The 14,524-nt window shown below is 37.0% G+C and overlaps 1 protein-coding gene across 3 annotated transcripts in view; it reads left to right on the top strand.

Annotated features, from left to right (window-relative positions):
* Positions 1-14,524, top strand: part of LOC134543190 (AP-3 complex subunit mu-1) — a 117,670-nt gene that overhangs the window by 86,632 nt on the left and 16,514 nt on the right. For all 3 annotated transcript variants that reach the window (XM_063388086.1, XM_063388104.1, XM_063388096.1), the window contains 2 exons: positions 345-503; positions 599-649. In XM_063388086.1, the coding sequence (XP_063244156.1) occupies positions 345-503; positions 599-649 (210 nt within the window). The remainder of the gene's footprint in view (positions 1-344; positions 504-598; positions 650-14,524) is intronic.

The following is a 14,524-nucleotide window of genomic DNA, read 5'->3' on the forward strand; positions in this document are numbered from 1 at the left end:
ATGGACAAATATTAAAAACAATTAATTTTAAATTAATGTGGTACATGCAGCATTTGTAACTGGTTAAAAGTACCAAAAGTGACTTCCATCAAAATTTAATGACCATAAGTGACCTTTAGTGAAAAAAAAGTGACCTATTTTGAGTTCAGCTGTACATTAAAAAATAAATGTTTTCTGTGGTACATTATTCCAATTTTTTTTCATATACTTCCAAACTTAAATGTTCTTTATATGTAATTTTTTGAAGTAAAGTAAACTGTAAACTTACAAGAATTTCAAGGGAATATTTTGTTTGCTGTTTAAACTGCATAACATGCTTTTAACTTTAGTTTATGTTGTTTCAGGTGGAGTCTGTGGTGATCGAAATCCCGATGCCAAAGTCAGTGTTGAACTGCAGTCTCGTCCCAAATCAAGGCAAATACTCGTTTGATCCGGTGAGCAAGGTGCTGATGTGGGATGTTGGGAGGATCGACACGGCCAAGCTGCCAAACCTGAGAGGAACAGTGAGTCTGATAGTTCGTGTTGGCATGCCTGGCTGGAGCTACCAAGGGTTGCAGAGCACGTGTTACATTTAATACTAATGTGTTTCTCATTTTAGATAAACCTACAGTCTGGAGCAGCTGCTGTGGAATCCAATCCTGCCATCAATGTAAGTTACTGATTTACAAACCTAAGATGTGGCTTTACCTGCAATGAGAGTTTTTTTCTTCTTTTTTTCTAATTTAATATGTATGTTTAAAAATATTTCATAAATGGGACTGCAGAATTAGTTGTCTGCATGAGTCATCTGCAAGCTGGGTGTTTTTCAAGTTGAGTCGAGTTCTAAACCCCAAGCTAAAACTTTTGAGTTTGAGTTGAGCGAATTATATTTTTCACATATTGATAATATTTAGTTCACAAAAAAATTAAGCCAGCAAATGAATAAACTAGAATTTAACCTGGTCTATATTGGGTTAAGCATCACAAGGTGGGAAATTAATAAACATGTTTTTAAAATAGTATTTTCCAAATATTATAATTAAAAATCAAATCAAATGTGCAGGATACTGATTTAGGTACCTAAAAGAATGATGTTATTTAACCCTCTGCACGGATCATTGCTTTTTTATCAGTTAAGCCGTCCGTCGGACCAGTATAATTTTTTTAGGTATTTTCATACTTTAAAATATATGTGAATTACCAGGTTTTTAAAGAAACATTTACAACTGAATGTATTTTCTTGTGCAATTCATATATATGTATATATTTCACAATATTTTATGAAGTAAGTCAGGAGCATATTTATAAAATTTAATTAAATAGAAAAAAAACTTTTCTAATTGTAAACATATGAAATATAAAAACAATTTAGATGACAAATTCATGTCAAAAAAAAAAAACACAAAGTAAATGAATGTTTAAATAATATTACAAATGTGACGCACATCTCTTGCATATTTTCATTGAGCATTCCAAGCAATTAGGAGTGTTGCACTGCACACACACTTGTAGAAGAAGCATCGGCATCTTCAGGATGGATGGTTGTCAGGCAATTTTTTATTAGTGTTGTTAGACCAGATGGCAAGTTCTGAATGGTAAGCCGTCGATGAAGATGGTTTGTTGTCAGTGACAACCCTAATTTGGATATAAAGTCAAATCGACGTAGGTTTGTGGTTTCGTAATATTTTTTGTAGATGACGTAGCCGTTGCTGCAGTTAATGGATATCAGATGATAAAAAATTGCCAGAGGCCATCTCCTGTTTTGGCCGAATACACGCTGCACTTCATATCCAACGTGTCGACTACAGATTTGGTGCAATTATAAAATGAAATTATCTCCGGCTTGTTACTCTTACTGTCGACATAATTGTCGTGATGCATTGATGACAGGAGAATGACAGCCTTATGTTTTTTTTGCACATACGATAAAAGTGTAAATTCTTTGGTAAATCCATATAATGATGACTCAACAGGCCGGCTCTTATTTGGCTGAAATTCAGGAGGAATTTTTGGCTTGTTTCTCTTTAGCGTCCCCACGACTGTCAAAGACCTGTCACACAAATATTGTGCCAGCTCCATACTCAAAAACCAATTATCTACAGTTATGTTCCTATTGGAACAGTACAAAGGCTTGGCTAATCGTACTACTGCTTGCGTCGGCTTCTTCAGCTTTCTTTCTTCAGCACTGAGTCATCCCGTCACTATCTTTACCGACATAAATGTAGGCATTTGAAAGGTAAAAATTTTGAGCGTCAGCCAGGCAAACTAATTTTATGCCATATTTGGCAGGTTTGTTAGGCATGTACATCCTAAATTTGCATCTTCCCCGGAATGGGACCAGAGTCTCGTCGACACAGGCAAAGGCTCCAATTTCGTAAATCTCCTGGAAGTTGTTTATGAACCTGTTGAATATTCCAGAAATCGCAGCGGCCGGATCCTTTTCTTCCCTGGTATGTCGGGTACTAGAGTCATCAAATCTTAATGATCTGATTAGGATATTGCAGCGTTTTTCGGATATCACAGCGCGATATATTGGCCTGCTTGTAGGCCCTGTGGAAAAAAGTGATGAAAGTGACTCTCTAGCCGATTTGTAAATGCAGCTCAAAATCAACAATCCTAATAATGCTTTTATTTCATCTATGTCTGTCGGGCGATATGAGTTATCATTGAGTTTGGTATTCTCTCTCATTGAATTCAATTTCATATTAGTCCATGTAAAATGTCCTCAAGAATATCAGGAGTAAAAAGAAGTCCCCAAACGTCTTCAGGGCTGGGATGAAGTACATTTTTTGCAGGGCCTTTGACCTTTGAGTGTGGATGTTTTAATTTTTATAATATTTTGGCTGTAACGGCTGTTTATGGGTTGGGCTGGATCTTTATTCCAAATAAATTCATACCTTCCCCTAAAACTCCCTGAAGAAATGCCACTGTCTTGGTTGGCAGGAGACCTCGCCTCTTTTGCTCTCACTGTTTTGGCAGGTTCATCTTCATCACACGAGAGCTCACTGTCAGAGCTGTGCTGTGACACTTCCTCATCATTTTCCGAAGGAACATAAGAGTCTTCTGAGTCGAGGTCGACATCGGACTCCTCATCCGAATGTGCAGCTGAAGCAAGTTCTAAAATTGTTCTGGTCCGCGCAGAAATGTTGCTCGGTGCTCTGCTCATGTCAGCCAACCTAAACAAATGATACAGATTCTATGAATATGATAGAAAAACTGAGTATGAACAAAACAAAATCTAAAAAGTTGTAAAGAGGAATACCGGTCTCATAGACCGGCTCTACGATAAAAGGAACACGGGTCTCTGAGACCAGGTGAATAATACACATAAAGAGGAATAACGGTCTGTCAGACCGGGAAGAAACTTACCTTATAGGGAACACCAGTCCAGGAGACCCTGTAGGTTTCAGAAAAGCGTTAATGGGCGACCACGAGGTTGAAAGATCCGGACGCTGATAACGACTACCTGCTGTCCGAGGATGCTTTGAGACTCTTTTAGAAGAAGGGTGAGGAGGGTGACACCCTGCATGCTCTACAGCTCAAATTCGAAACTATACCGGCCCCACAGGCCGGTGTTCCGTGCAGAGGGTTAATTCATACAACTTATGTAATTGTAGACTTGTAGACATAAAATATTTACTTAGATTTTTCAGTTGTTTTTATGACATGTAGATGAAAACAAGTTATAAGGTTAAAATCTATTTATTTATGTATATACAGTAGATAATGTTACAGAAAGTAAATAATAGGTACTAGGTTAGTAATAATTATATTTCAAAATAATGAAAGTCATAATTTTGTAAAGTAAGGTGTAGAACTAAAAAAAGAAGAAGAGATGGCGTGAATTTCAAAATTTTCAAAAGGTCACAATCTCAAGTTCGAGTATTAAAAAAACTCTGCTTTAATCTCAAATTTTGAGTGTTCACAGGTGCCTAGTCTGAACTTCATTCAACTGTAGTAATACACAAAATGAACGTCTAGTGGTAGACCACACTATGTAATTAGTCGAGCAAGAAGTGTTAACTAAGAAATCACCTGACCTATACAAATAGCTAGGGAAGGGAATTTTTCAGTACTTTCAAGTGGCATAAAGCGGTATTTTCAAACCCAGAAAGTGGTACTTTCAGGGAGGGAAAATCGGTGTTTTCATATTAAGTGTTTTAATGATTCCGCAATAGTTTTCTCGTGATGTATAAACAATTTTAACCTTCTGATGCTTCCAATTAAGTGAATTAATAAATGGAGAAGTGATTTTTTAACTGAGGAAACAACATAATACATATGAAAACTTCAGTAACATTTCAGTTATTACAAATAATTACTATAAAAAAAAGTTTAAAAAATACACAGACAACCCTTAGAAAATACTTGTAAAAACAATGTAATTCACTGAAACACTTGGCGAATAATATTTTATCTTTAACATAATGTCTATGTCAGAGGAAACAGCGAAGTTTAACTTCCAAAATAAATTGCAGTGAAGATTTCAACATTTTCTTGTTTCAAACGATGACGCTTATCACGTAGAATGTTGTTGTAGTTAGAAAAAACCTTTCACAGTCAACGTTAGCACATGGTACTCAAACAGACTGCAAAGCAGCACGAGCAAAGTCAGGATGGTTCACTGAAACCGCCATGAGGAGTGAAACAATGTCAACAGTTTGGTTTTCACTCAACTTTGTTTGCACAAGGAACTGCAGTTCCTTGTACCCCTGAAGTAAAATATCTTCACAGAGCTTGGAGAGCAAGAACAGCTGTTTCAACTTTTGGCCAAGTTCGGGAGAGATGCTTTCGAGCACAATTTCTGAGGGATCAAATACAGCAACATTTTGATAAAATTTCTGAGAAGGATCACCTGCCTTTAATGACAAGAGTTTTGTTGATGCATGTGATGCTGCTGTCACCAAGGCAGATGTGATTTTCCTTTTGAAGACCGTTTTTTCACAAGCAATCAAGAGCTCATTTACTTTCTGCCCAAAGTTTCTACTTATAGCAAGCTGCAAAACCTGCTCTATTTTGCAGATTTCACCACTGAGTGTGTGACTGCAAGGATATGATGACCCTTCCAGTTTCTCACACACTTCTTTTACAAAAACTGCCTGGATTTTCACACACTTAACATCATCCCTTGATGCAGTAGAGAAGTACAGTCAAACCTCTATCTATCGAACTCGCATGTATCGATTGTCCGTGTTTATAGTATACTTCCTACGGTCCTGGCAAAATTGTCATACAACTAAGGTTAAAAAAGTCCGCTTGTACCGATGTTCTAATTATCGTTTTGTCCGCATTGATCGTACAAAATATGTGGTCCCGTCACTATAAATTATAATAGATGATCGTTTAACCATAAAGATTTTGCAGAAATAACCATTTCTTAGAAAGAAACCGTCATAAAAACAGTAACGATAGTATATAGAAATAGTAAAAATCACCTTAAATCTGCAGCCATTTTATAATAGCAACGAGTGAACTGTCAACAAACAGGAGATGGTTAACATTGGTGCCATATTTCTGTGAAATTGACTAGTCACAAAATGTTGCCACACTATCGACTTGTATTTATGTACGAAACTTTTTCATGTCGGCTAAAATGGTAACGTAAAAAACAAAACATTTTATACCGTACGTATATAAAATCACTTCAAGAATAAACATGTCCCTTATTATGACTGAGCATTGAGACGTCTCGTTTATAAGGTACAAACCCATATGGCATCCACTGTGGCATTAAAAATTTATTGATTCCTGTGCAGCATCGTGAACGCATTTCTGTAGGCTGGTATTTCATTGTTCGGGCATGCTATCCTCATCTATGGCACATGTTACTTCCTGATTCTGATTGTTGTTTCCTTTACATGTGAGTGAATGTTGACTTAATAAAAAGTGCAAAAGTGAGGTTAACGTTTTAGAGCGATTAAAATGTCTCGGCATAGTAAATACAGTGAAACCTTGATTCTACGTACACTCACGGTTCTCCAAAATTTGTCCTTACAACCGAGTTGTACATACGAACCAGCGAGGCCAAATTACGTCCATTTGTGGCTATCCCCCCCCCCCCCTCACTTTTCCCATCGCTGCCGCGGAAAATGAATTGCCGTTGCCGTATCCTGCTGCCACGGGAAATGACCTGCCGTGTCTAGAGGTGGGTTGCAGAGTATCAATCTGCTACTTTATAACTGATACACACCTGTATCAAGTACTGCAAACGAGTACACTATTCAAGTATCAAGTACTTTAGTATCAGTTTATAATTCACCTGGAACAACACCACGGCCAATGTGCGCACAACCCGATCGCTGATGACGGTCACTTGGACGGATATTGTGAAAGGGGAGGGAGCGGCACGACGAATAAGGTATAAAGAAGGGAAAGAATGTAGGGGAGGGGGATGCCTAAGATGTACATCAAGTTCTGTCCCTGCCCGAACACGCCCGAATATTCACCTTCGGCCAACCTCGGGTTTATTTATATATATTTATATTTCTCTGTTTATTTTAATGTAGCTATACTAACCTAACTAACCGTCCATAATGTTCTAAAGTGTTTTAATGTAGCCAACCGACCCACTTTTAATATTTGAATTAATTTTTCCTGCGCAAAAATAAAACAAATCCCGAGGTTGGCCGAAGGTGAATATTCGGGCGTGTTCGGGCAGGGACAGAGCTTGATGTACATCTTAGGCTTCTCATCTAAGTACGCTCAGTGCGCAGTGCGTGCTCCTTGCAAAGATTGAAGACTCCGATTACGAAAGGCGTGGAAAGAGAACACCAATACCTTTTTTCGACTACGAAGAATGTAGAATGAGAAAACTGATACCTTTTTACGACTACGAAGAATGTAGAATGAGAAAGCTGATACCTTTTTACGAAGAACATGGAAAGAGAAAACTGATACCTTTTTACACTGGTGATGACGGCACGGAGGATGTGTAACCTGTAACGAGAGGATGTGTAACCTGTAACGAGAATGCTGATACCTTGTTACTTCCTGGGACCGCTACTGCTGTAGCTGATACAGAAGTATCAGCTACTTGTAACCAGTACATTACTGTATCAGTAACTGGTTGGAACAGATACTGAAAATTGCTGTAACAACCCACCTCTAGCCGTGTCTATATATTATGCTGATGTATTTTCGATCGAAATTATATCCTATTCGTGCAGAAACAACACTAGAGCTAATCAAACGTAAAAATAAAAAAAAAAACTTGACACTGGAGGCAGTGTCGTAAGCCCTGTGTTTATATTTTTTTTATATGTTATATCAATATAATAATAATTAACACACAATATATTTGCTCAAATAAAAAAATACAGTGGGTACTTTAAGTGTAGATAATATTAGCTAGTAGGCCTAAAAACATTGTGAAAAACATAACTTTATAGTCGGCAAAGAACATTTTAAATCGCAAAATGTACATATTTTATAACATTAAAAGATGCTTTTATTTCTAAACATATAATAATTTAAGCCTAGGCATGTAAAAGTCCGAGTAATCATAGCAGGAGACAATCTAAAATGCACGAGGGAAAAACATAAACTCACGAATTTATAAACGTAAGGGAAATGAGAATATTAGACGTGGCTGCTTGTAAGTTCTGATACTGTATTTATGTCACAACTTAGCCGAAATACTGGTACGATACATAAACTTCACAAGATAAAATGAGCGGAGTCTTGGTAACTGTTTTATACGTATTTTATAATTTCGGAAGTACGGTATTGTACAGTTGACGCATATTTTTTAAACTAACCATTTATTTCTGGGGATCGTAAATAATTAACTATTGGTATCAAGACATCAAGATGAACGTAAACTTGAACATGTCACGGCAGCGAGAAAACTGGTGCGTATACCAATAAACTGGTATTAGAACTGGACAAAACTGGTACACGGGAGGTGGAGCTTATATTTTTTTCCGCTAAGCTCTCATCTATTGGCTGGCTGCTGATGGAATGTCACGAGTCTGGGCGGAGCATTGAGTGTGTTATACTGCGCATGCGCAGCGCAGCTCAGAGAATAGAGAACGCCAGCCGGCGGCTACGCCGCGCCGTAACAACAGCTAATCGAGTATAATGACCTTTCTCCGTGCACAGCGCGCGATTGACGGTAAATTTCCATCAATTTGCAGTCTTTCTTTTTTTAATTTTTTTACTGTGGCGCAATGCGTATGTGTAATGTAGTCCGTATTAGTTCTGAACGCTGCAGGATGCGACTGTATTTTAATTAACTTTAATGTATTTCTTACAATTTTTCATAATTTTAACTTTTTTTTTTTTTCGAAAATTTGTACGTACGACCGAGGTGTATGTACAAACCGGGGGCCGTAAGAACGAGTTTTAACTGTAGTTGAGAACACTTGATGAATGAATTAGGATTATTGAAGAAATTTAAATTGAATTGTAGGTCTATTGTGCATAGGCTATGTTTTTTTTAAAGTGTAAATTGAATTAAGTAAAATGCTTCCATTTTTATTTTTTTTCAATTGATTAAACTTTAATGACAAGTAACTGATATATTTCTGACACTAATTTTGAGGTTGAAATATTTTTTTTCAAAATCTAAGAGTGAAGTCCACATCTATTGACTGTCCGCATCTACTGAATTTTTTTGTTGGTCCCCTGAAAAATGATAGATAGAGGTTTTTCTGTACTGGACTCCAGTTTTGTTGATACAGGAAATTTCATCAGTGGTCAAAAATTCAACAATGGCCTCAAGATTGTCGGCGAGGTAGCAAGCGGAGTCGTACCAGGAAGACCACCTTGTCAACACTGGCATTGGAAACAGGGGAATGTCCTCACCTGGGAACTTTTCATCCAGGAACTTCTTAAACAAATGTTATCTCTTGCGTGTGTTTAAAAATGCTGACTTTACTTTGGCAAGAGCCTTCTGAAGCTCAGGGAGGTTTTTTCCAAGCTCATTTACAACTAAATTGAGCTTGTGAGCCCAGCACTGCACAATAATCACATGGTCGGCCATGATGTCTTTTAGTGTGTTAAAACACTTTGCCATGTATCTGGCCAAGTCCGAAACAAGCACTAACACGTTGTGAAAGTCAATATTGTACTTCTTTAGGGAATCCAAAATAGCCCTGGAGCAGTTTTTGGCATTGGCTGTTTCCAGAGTATTGACATCACCAACAACAGTATCAACTTTGTCACTGCTATCAATTACTTTAAATAGCACAACAAATACACAGCTTCCTCTTGAGTCCGTAGTTTCATCACACAGAATTACTAACAGTTTGTCTTTCACCTTTTCTCTTACTACATCATCTCTCTCTTGCTGCATTGATGGAGGATGCTTTTCTTTTAGTACTCTTAGACAAGGAATATCACCAGCACCTTCAACAAACTCGTTCAGGAAATCTTTCAGATGCGGATTTTCAAGTTTTTTTAGCAGAATATTTGCTTTCAGAAAAGTTTCCTTCACTCATTTGCCAAGGTATTCAGCCGTTTTTTTCTTCCTTTCCGCACTACTGAAGCATGTAGCGATCGAAGTCTGTAATTTTGCTTCAGGACAACCTTTTTGTGCACTGATGTGCTTGGCAGATTTTAGGTGTTTTTCTATAAAATCTTTACGCTCCCACGCAACCTGACACTTGCAAAATTTTCACATTACGGTGCGGCTATCAGAGCATTAGAATCCGTTTTTCTGATATTGAAATGCCCTGTTGCGAGCACTTAATTTATTGTTCGGCATTTTCGATACCTACTCTCACTTCAAATCACCTTTGGAATGTTTTTAATTCACCATGATCAAATTACTGATATTTGCCAGCAGTACAAGACAATTTGTTTATTTATATCTACATACGTACGTGCGCTAGGCAAGTTTTACCGTGACTGCTGTCGGGCAGGTGCGCACTGCGAAGGTCGTTTTACTTCCGAGATGGGTTGTGAGGGGGGTAGTGAAGTGTGTTGACTATGAGGGAGGGAAAGCTATTTTTAGAGTAGAGCTGCCCGAAAGATATTCGCCTAGCAACATCCTGTCTGCATTCCAACCACCCGCATCTCTCTTTGTCACTATTGCCCTCTTCTCTATCAAGTCACGCTTGGCCAAGCCAGTCTGCATCATCATCCCCCCCTCCCCTCTGCCATTACATAAATACCTTGCTATTACGAGAGTTGACAATGGCGAGAGAAATCCTTGTAACTACGAGTACTCATAATAACCGAATATAGATAATTTAATTCTAAGTTAGATTCCAGAACTTTCCAAAAATGTGTCAATTTCACACCATATCTCGAAAACGGTGCACTTTAGTGAAAAATCGTATAGAATAAAAGTTGTATCAAATGAAATTACGAATAGAAAAGGTCTCCATGAAATGGTTTGTATCTACGACGGTTTTTGTTTTAATCACAAATGAAATTGTTTGACGTAATGGCCGCGCTCCGAGACGCAGCTAAAATAATCAGCGTGCCCTGCATGAACAAGGAAAGGAGGTGGATGAGAGAAAAATGGGCGGGGAAAGAGGGAGGGGAGCAGGGAAGGATGTCTATTATCCACTATCCTCGCTGCGTAAGCTGAAGCTGTTTCTGAAAGGAAATACCAGCGTGTGTAGTGGATGTCGTAGTATGGCACAGCTCAGACGCTGTTGCGATAAGACTAGAAATTTTCCACAATTCAAGGATGGATTGCTACAATACATGCACAAATTGCTGAAAAATGGTTGCAGTGTCATGCATGAAATATTGTCACTAAAAGCGTGGAATAACGCATGGGAAAACAATTTTGTTGATGCAGGTAGTAGGCCTATGTGGAATATAAGCTTCATGCGTCACGAAAACCTGTCAAGATGGACAAGAAAATTGCTTATGTTGGTGGGGGAGATATGGTCACGACAGCTCACACGTTTATTTTTAGATTTCCTCCTCTACCGAAAGCTAGACAGAAACTGTCATGGGGGGAGGGGGGCGGAAAGCGAAGGGGAAGGGAAACTTGTCGCCTTCAAGTGATAGCGCTAAACAGAGAGAGAGCATGTTGTTTGTCACCAGTCTCCTCCTTCCCCCCCCCTCACTTCCTTTTTCACCCCTTTATTTCTCTTCAACTTGCTAGTCACAGTCTGCCGACGCGACGTAGCAAGCAAAGAACAAGGAGGGAAAGTAGTGACGCACAACGCGCAAACTCCCCCCCCCCCCCCCCCCCCCACACCCAATCGCTCCTCTTGCTGGCTGTGTTTACTACGTAAATTTTTTTTTCTTACTTTGGAGATGCCATTCAAATCATCGTACTTACGAGAGGACCGACAAAGAAGCACTCCTAATTACCAGTATGATTTACGTAGTCAAAACTGACGGTGCATTACAAGACTGTCGTAACTTCGAAGGTCTCGTAGTAGCGAGGTTCCACAGTCGATAATCCCGTTTTTCCACACCGTTCGCATTGTGATTTTATCACCCTGTTGCATTTGCCATCAAATACCACGGTTTGTAATTAAGTGTATGTTTTTAAAAACTGTTTTATTAACAATAATGTGCAAGTTTTCCTATTTTTTGTGACTATGCTATATTTCGCATTTTGCCTCAGAATTCACGCAAATTCGCGAATAATTCGCGACCGCGAACAATTCCCTTCCCTACAAATAGCAGATAACAAGTAGGAGGAATTGCAGTAAAATAAAAATAATAACATGAAAATGCAATAACCAAACATGCTAAGTGAAGACTGCTGGCTGATTACGAACACCATCGACGACTAGCGTTATTCTTCACGCGGTAACGAAACACGTATCGCATTTGGTGATTACGACCCACCTAGCGATATGCGTTTCGTTATTTTCCACGGTAACGCTAACCTGCGATACGAATCCATGACGTCAGAGGACAAGCAACAATTGAACAATTAATATGTTCGTCGAACAGACTATTTTGTAAGTGAATCATGAATACTTAGTGTTACTGGGAACAAAATAATATTTTTTAATGCACTAATTTCTTAAATAAAGTCTTTTAAGCTTTTTTGCTGCCTTTTTCGTAGAAGTTTAAATTAAAAATGCAGTTAAAGATTTCGCGTCGTCATTGTGGCTAACTGCGTATTGCCATGTAAACATAAACATCGAACGAGAAGCATGTTTGAACTTCAATAGAATGAAAATGAGGCCACTCTACAGGTTACAAAATTAAAGGAACAACTAATTACCAGGAACCCGTGTCTGTTTTTATTTAACCTATTATTGATATGATATGAAGAGTGGAATTTAAAAAATATTTAGTCAAGTTTGGTGTGCTTGTGTAAAAACATAACCTTATACGTCAAAGTTATACATATATGTGGTTAATGATATATTTAAGTGGTTATTAGCATACCTAATAAAAACAACACTTTTTAACATATTTCCAGCGGTGAGCTTTCTAGTTTATGTAATCTAATCAGTTAATATTTTATAAATATATTTTAATACTCATGTGCTTTCGTGGATTTTATATACAAGTGTTGTGAAACAATGTTTCCAAGATATTAGTACCATTCGTAAATAAAAATAATTTTGCTAATATTTATATCATAGGTCACTCAAACATTTTTTACTCCCTTCGTACACTTGGTAAAGTTTAATTACAGTAAATTATTTAAATTTGTGGTTTTCTTGATTAGAGTGCACATGCCGCTATTAAAGAGTACACTGTGTTGAATATTTGTGTTCTCAGTTAAAATAAGCCTTAGAGTGGCACTGGTAAAGTTACTGCTGCCCAACAGAAATCATGGTGTGGTTTATTAAGAGCCACAGAGAGTTTGCAGCCAATTTTTCTTCAAATAATGAATGTGAAGCTTGCATGTATCTGTGGATTTAACTGGCAAAGAGGCTTAACAAACGTTTAGGGACATTAAAAACCATTGACCATTGGCAAAATATTAGTTTTTACAATTTTTATGTAAGCAGCAGCCTTCAATTACAATGGAGAAGATATGGGCTACTTTTTGTATTTTTATTTTTTAAGTCTGTTTTAAACTGTTCAGTGTGTTGGGTTGCATATTCTAAGGATAAAATTAGGCCCATAATGTTTCAATTTAAAAAGATTGACATTTTAAACAGTTATTATGGAACAGTTCTTGAAAATTTTCAGTGTAAGAACAGTTTTTTTTTATAATCTGAGGATATGAAAGTTCATTGCTATGTTTTTTTTTAAATTGCTGTTTAATTTAATCTCACCAATGACTTAAACAAGTAAAACTAAGTACTGAGTAATTAGAGTAAGTACTGAGTAAAGAACTTTGTTTTCAAGATGGCATTCAAGTTGGTTAATGATCCAACATGTATGTAAATTATTAATATGCTGCAATTATTTTAAAAACTGTCTTGAAATATTCAATAATTTTAATTCTCCCCCCACCCCCTTTTTTTCCATTAAGATAAATTAATAGATTACTTTTCTCATCAAGTTTAGAAATTGATGGTTTGATATGTAAAATAATATTCAGTTTGAACAATTTCTGATGTACATGCATACCAATTATTTAATCCTTTTTTTTAAAATTCAGTAATGGATCAACATGATATATGCTGCAATAAAAAGAGCAGCTTAAGCAATAGCTGCTAAGATAACAGCTGGCAATATTATCCAAGTTATATTTCTGAGCAGCCTTGACCAGAGAATTATCCAAATCTTCGGTACAGCATCATCATTGGGAACGATGTAGATTCTAGAAGGTGGTTTTGTCCCTCAACCTCTGGTAGACATTATATTGTGGTAGTCATGCATTTTGTTTATCCTATACTTTTCCAAATATTTATTTGAAAATCAAATATATATTTTTTTCAATACTGGTATGCTTCCAATTTTGTTGTTTGAGATTGGTGTAGTGGGTTTAAAATAAGAGTGGTGAAAATTAAGTAGTTAAGATACCTGAAAGTTGACAGAAATTGGAGGTGTGCTACATTTAAAATGAAACACAAAAAAAATGACTTGCATGAACATGGAAGTGTTAATAGTTCATATTAAAAAAAAAAAAAAAATTAAAGTTGTTCTACTCAGAAGTGTATGCAGAATTTTGTTATGAGGGAGGAAGGGGGATGGGGAGGAGGAAAGTGGTATAGAAGCACTTAGCCTGCTGTTGGCGTTATTTTTTTTGCGGGGTGGGGGGGGGGGGGAAGAATATAGATTTTTCTTTTAGGATTTTGGGGGAGGCATATATTCCTCTTGCCCCTGCATATACCCCTGGTAGGTTCATTATTAAAAAAAGACCTCTTACAATCCTTGTGTTTTCATAAGATAGCCAAGAAACCTAAGAGTTTTTTTTATGCATATTTGTTATAATGGCCATCAGTCACAATCAGTTACAAATTAATTTACTGTATTAGTCTTTTATTTAAGTTAAATTTTACTTAATATAGTTAATTAAGCTGTTCAAAGGCTTCATCACACATTTTAAGAAACATTTGATTTGATCTCTAAATACGAGCTAACCTTTATAAAAATTGCTTATTTTAATATTCACACACATCTAAGCACAGATTTAATGGTTATTGGTTATTCTGATTATAAATAGAAAGATAAGAACAGTGAGTGATGATAACAATTCATAAGATGCAGTGTGTTG

This window comes from Bacillus rossius, chromosome 1 (genome assembly GCF_032445375.1).
Source record: "Bacillus rossius redtenbacheri isolate Brsri chromosome 1, Brsri_v3, whole genome shotgun sequence".
Classification (NCBI taxonomy): Eukaryota; Metazoa; Arthropoda; class Insecta; order Phasmatodea; family Bacillidae; genus Bacillus; species Bacillus rossius.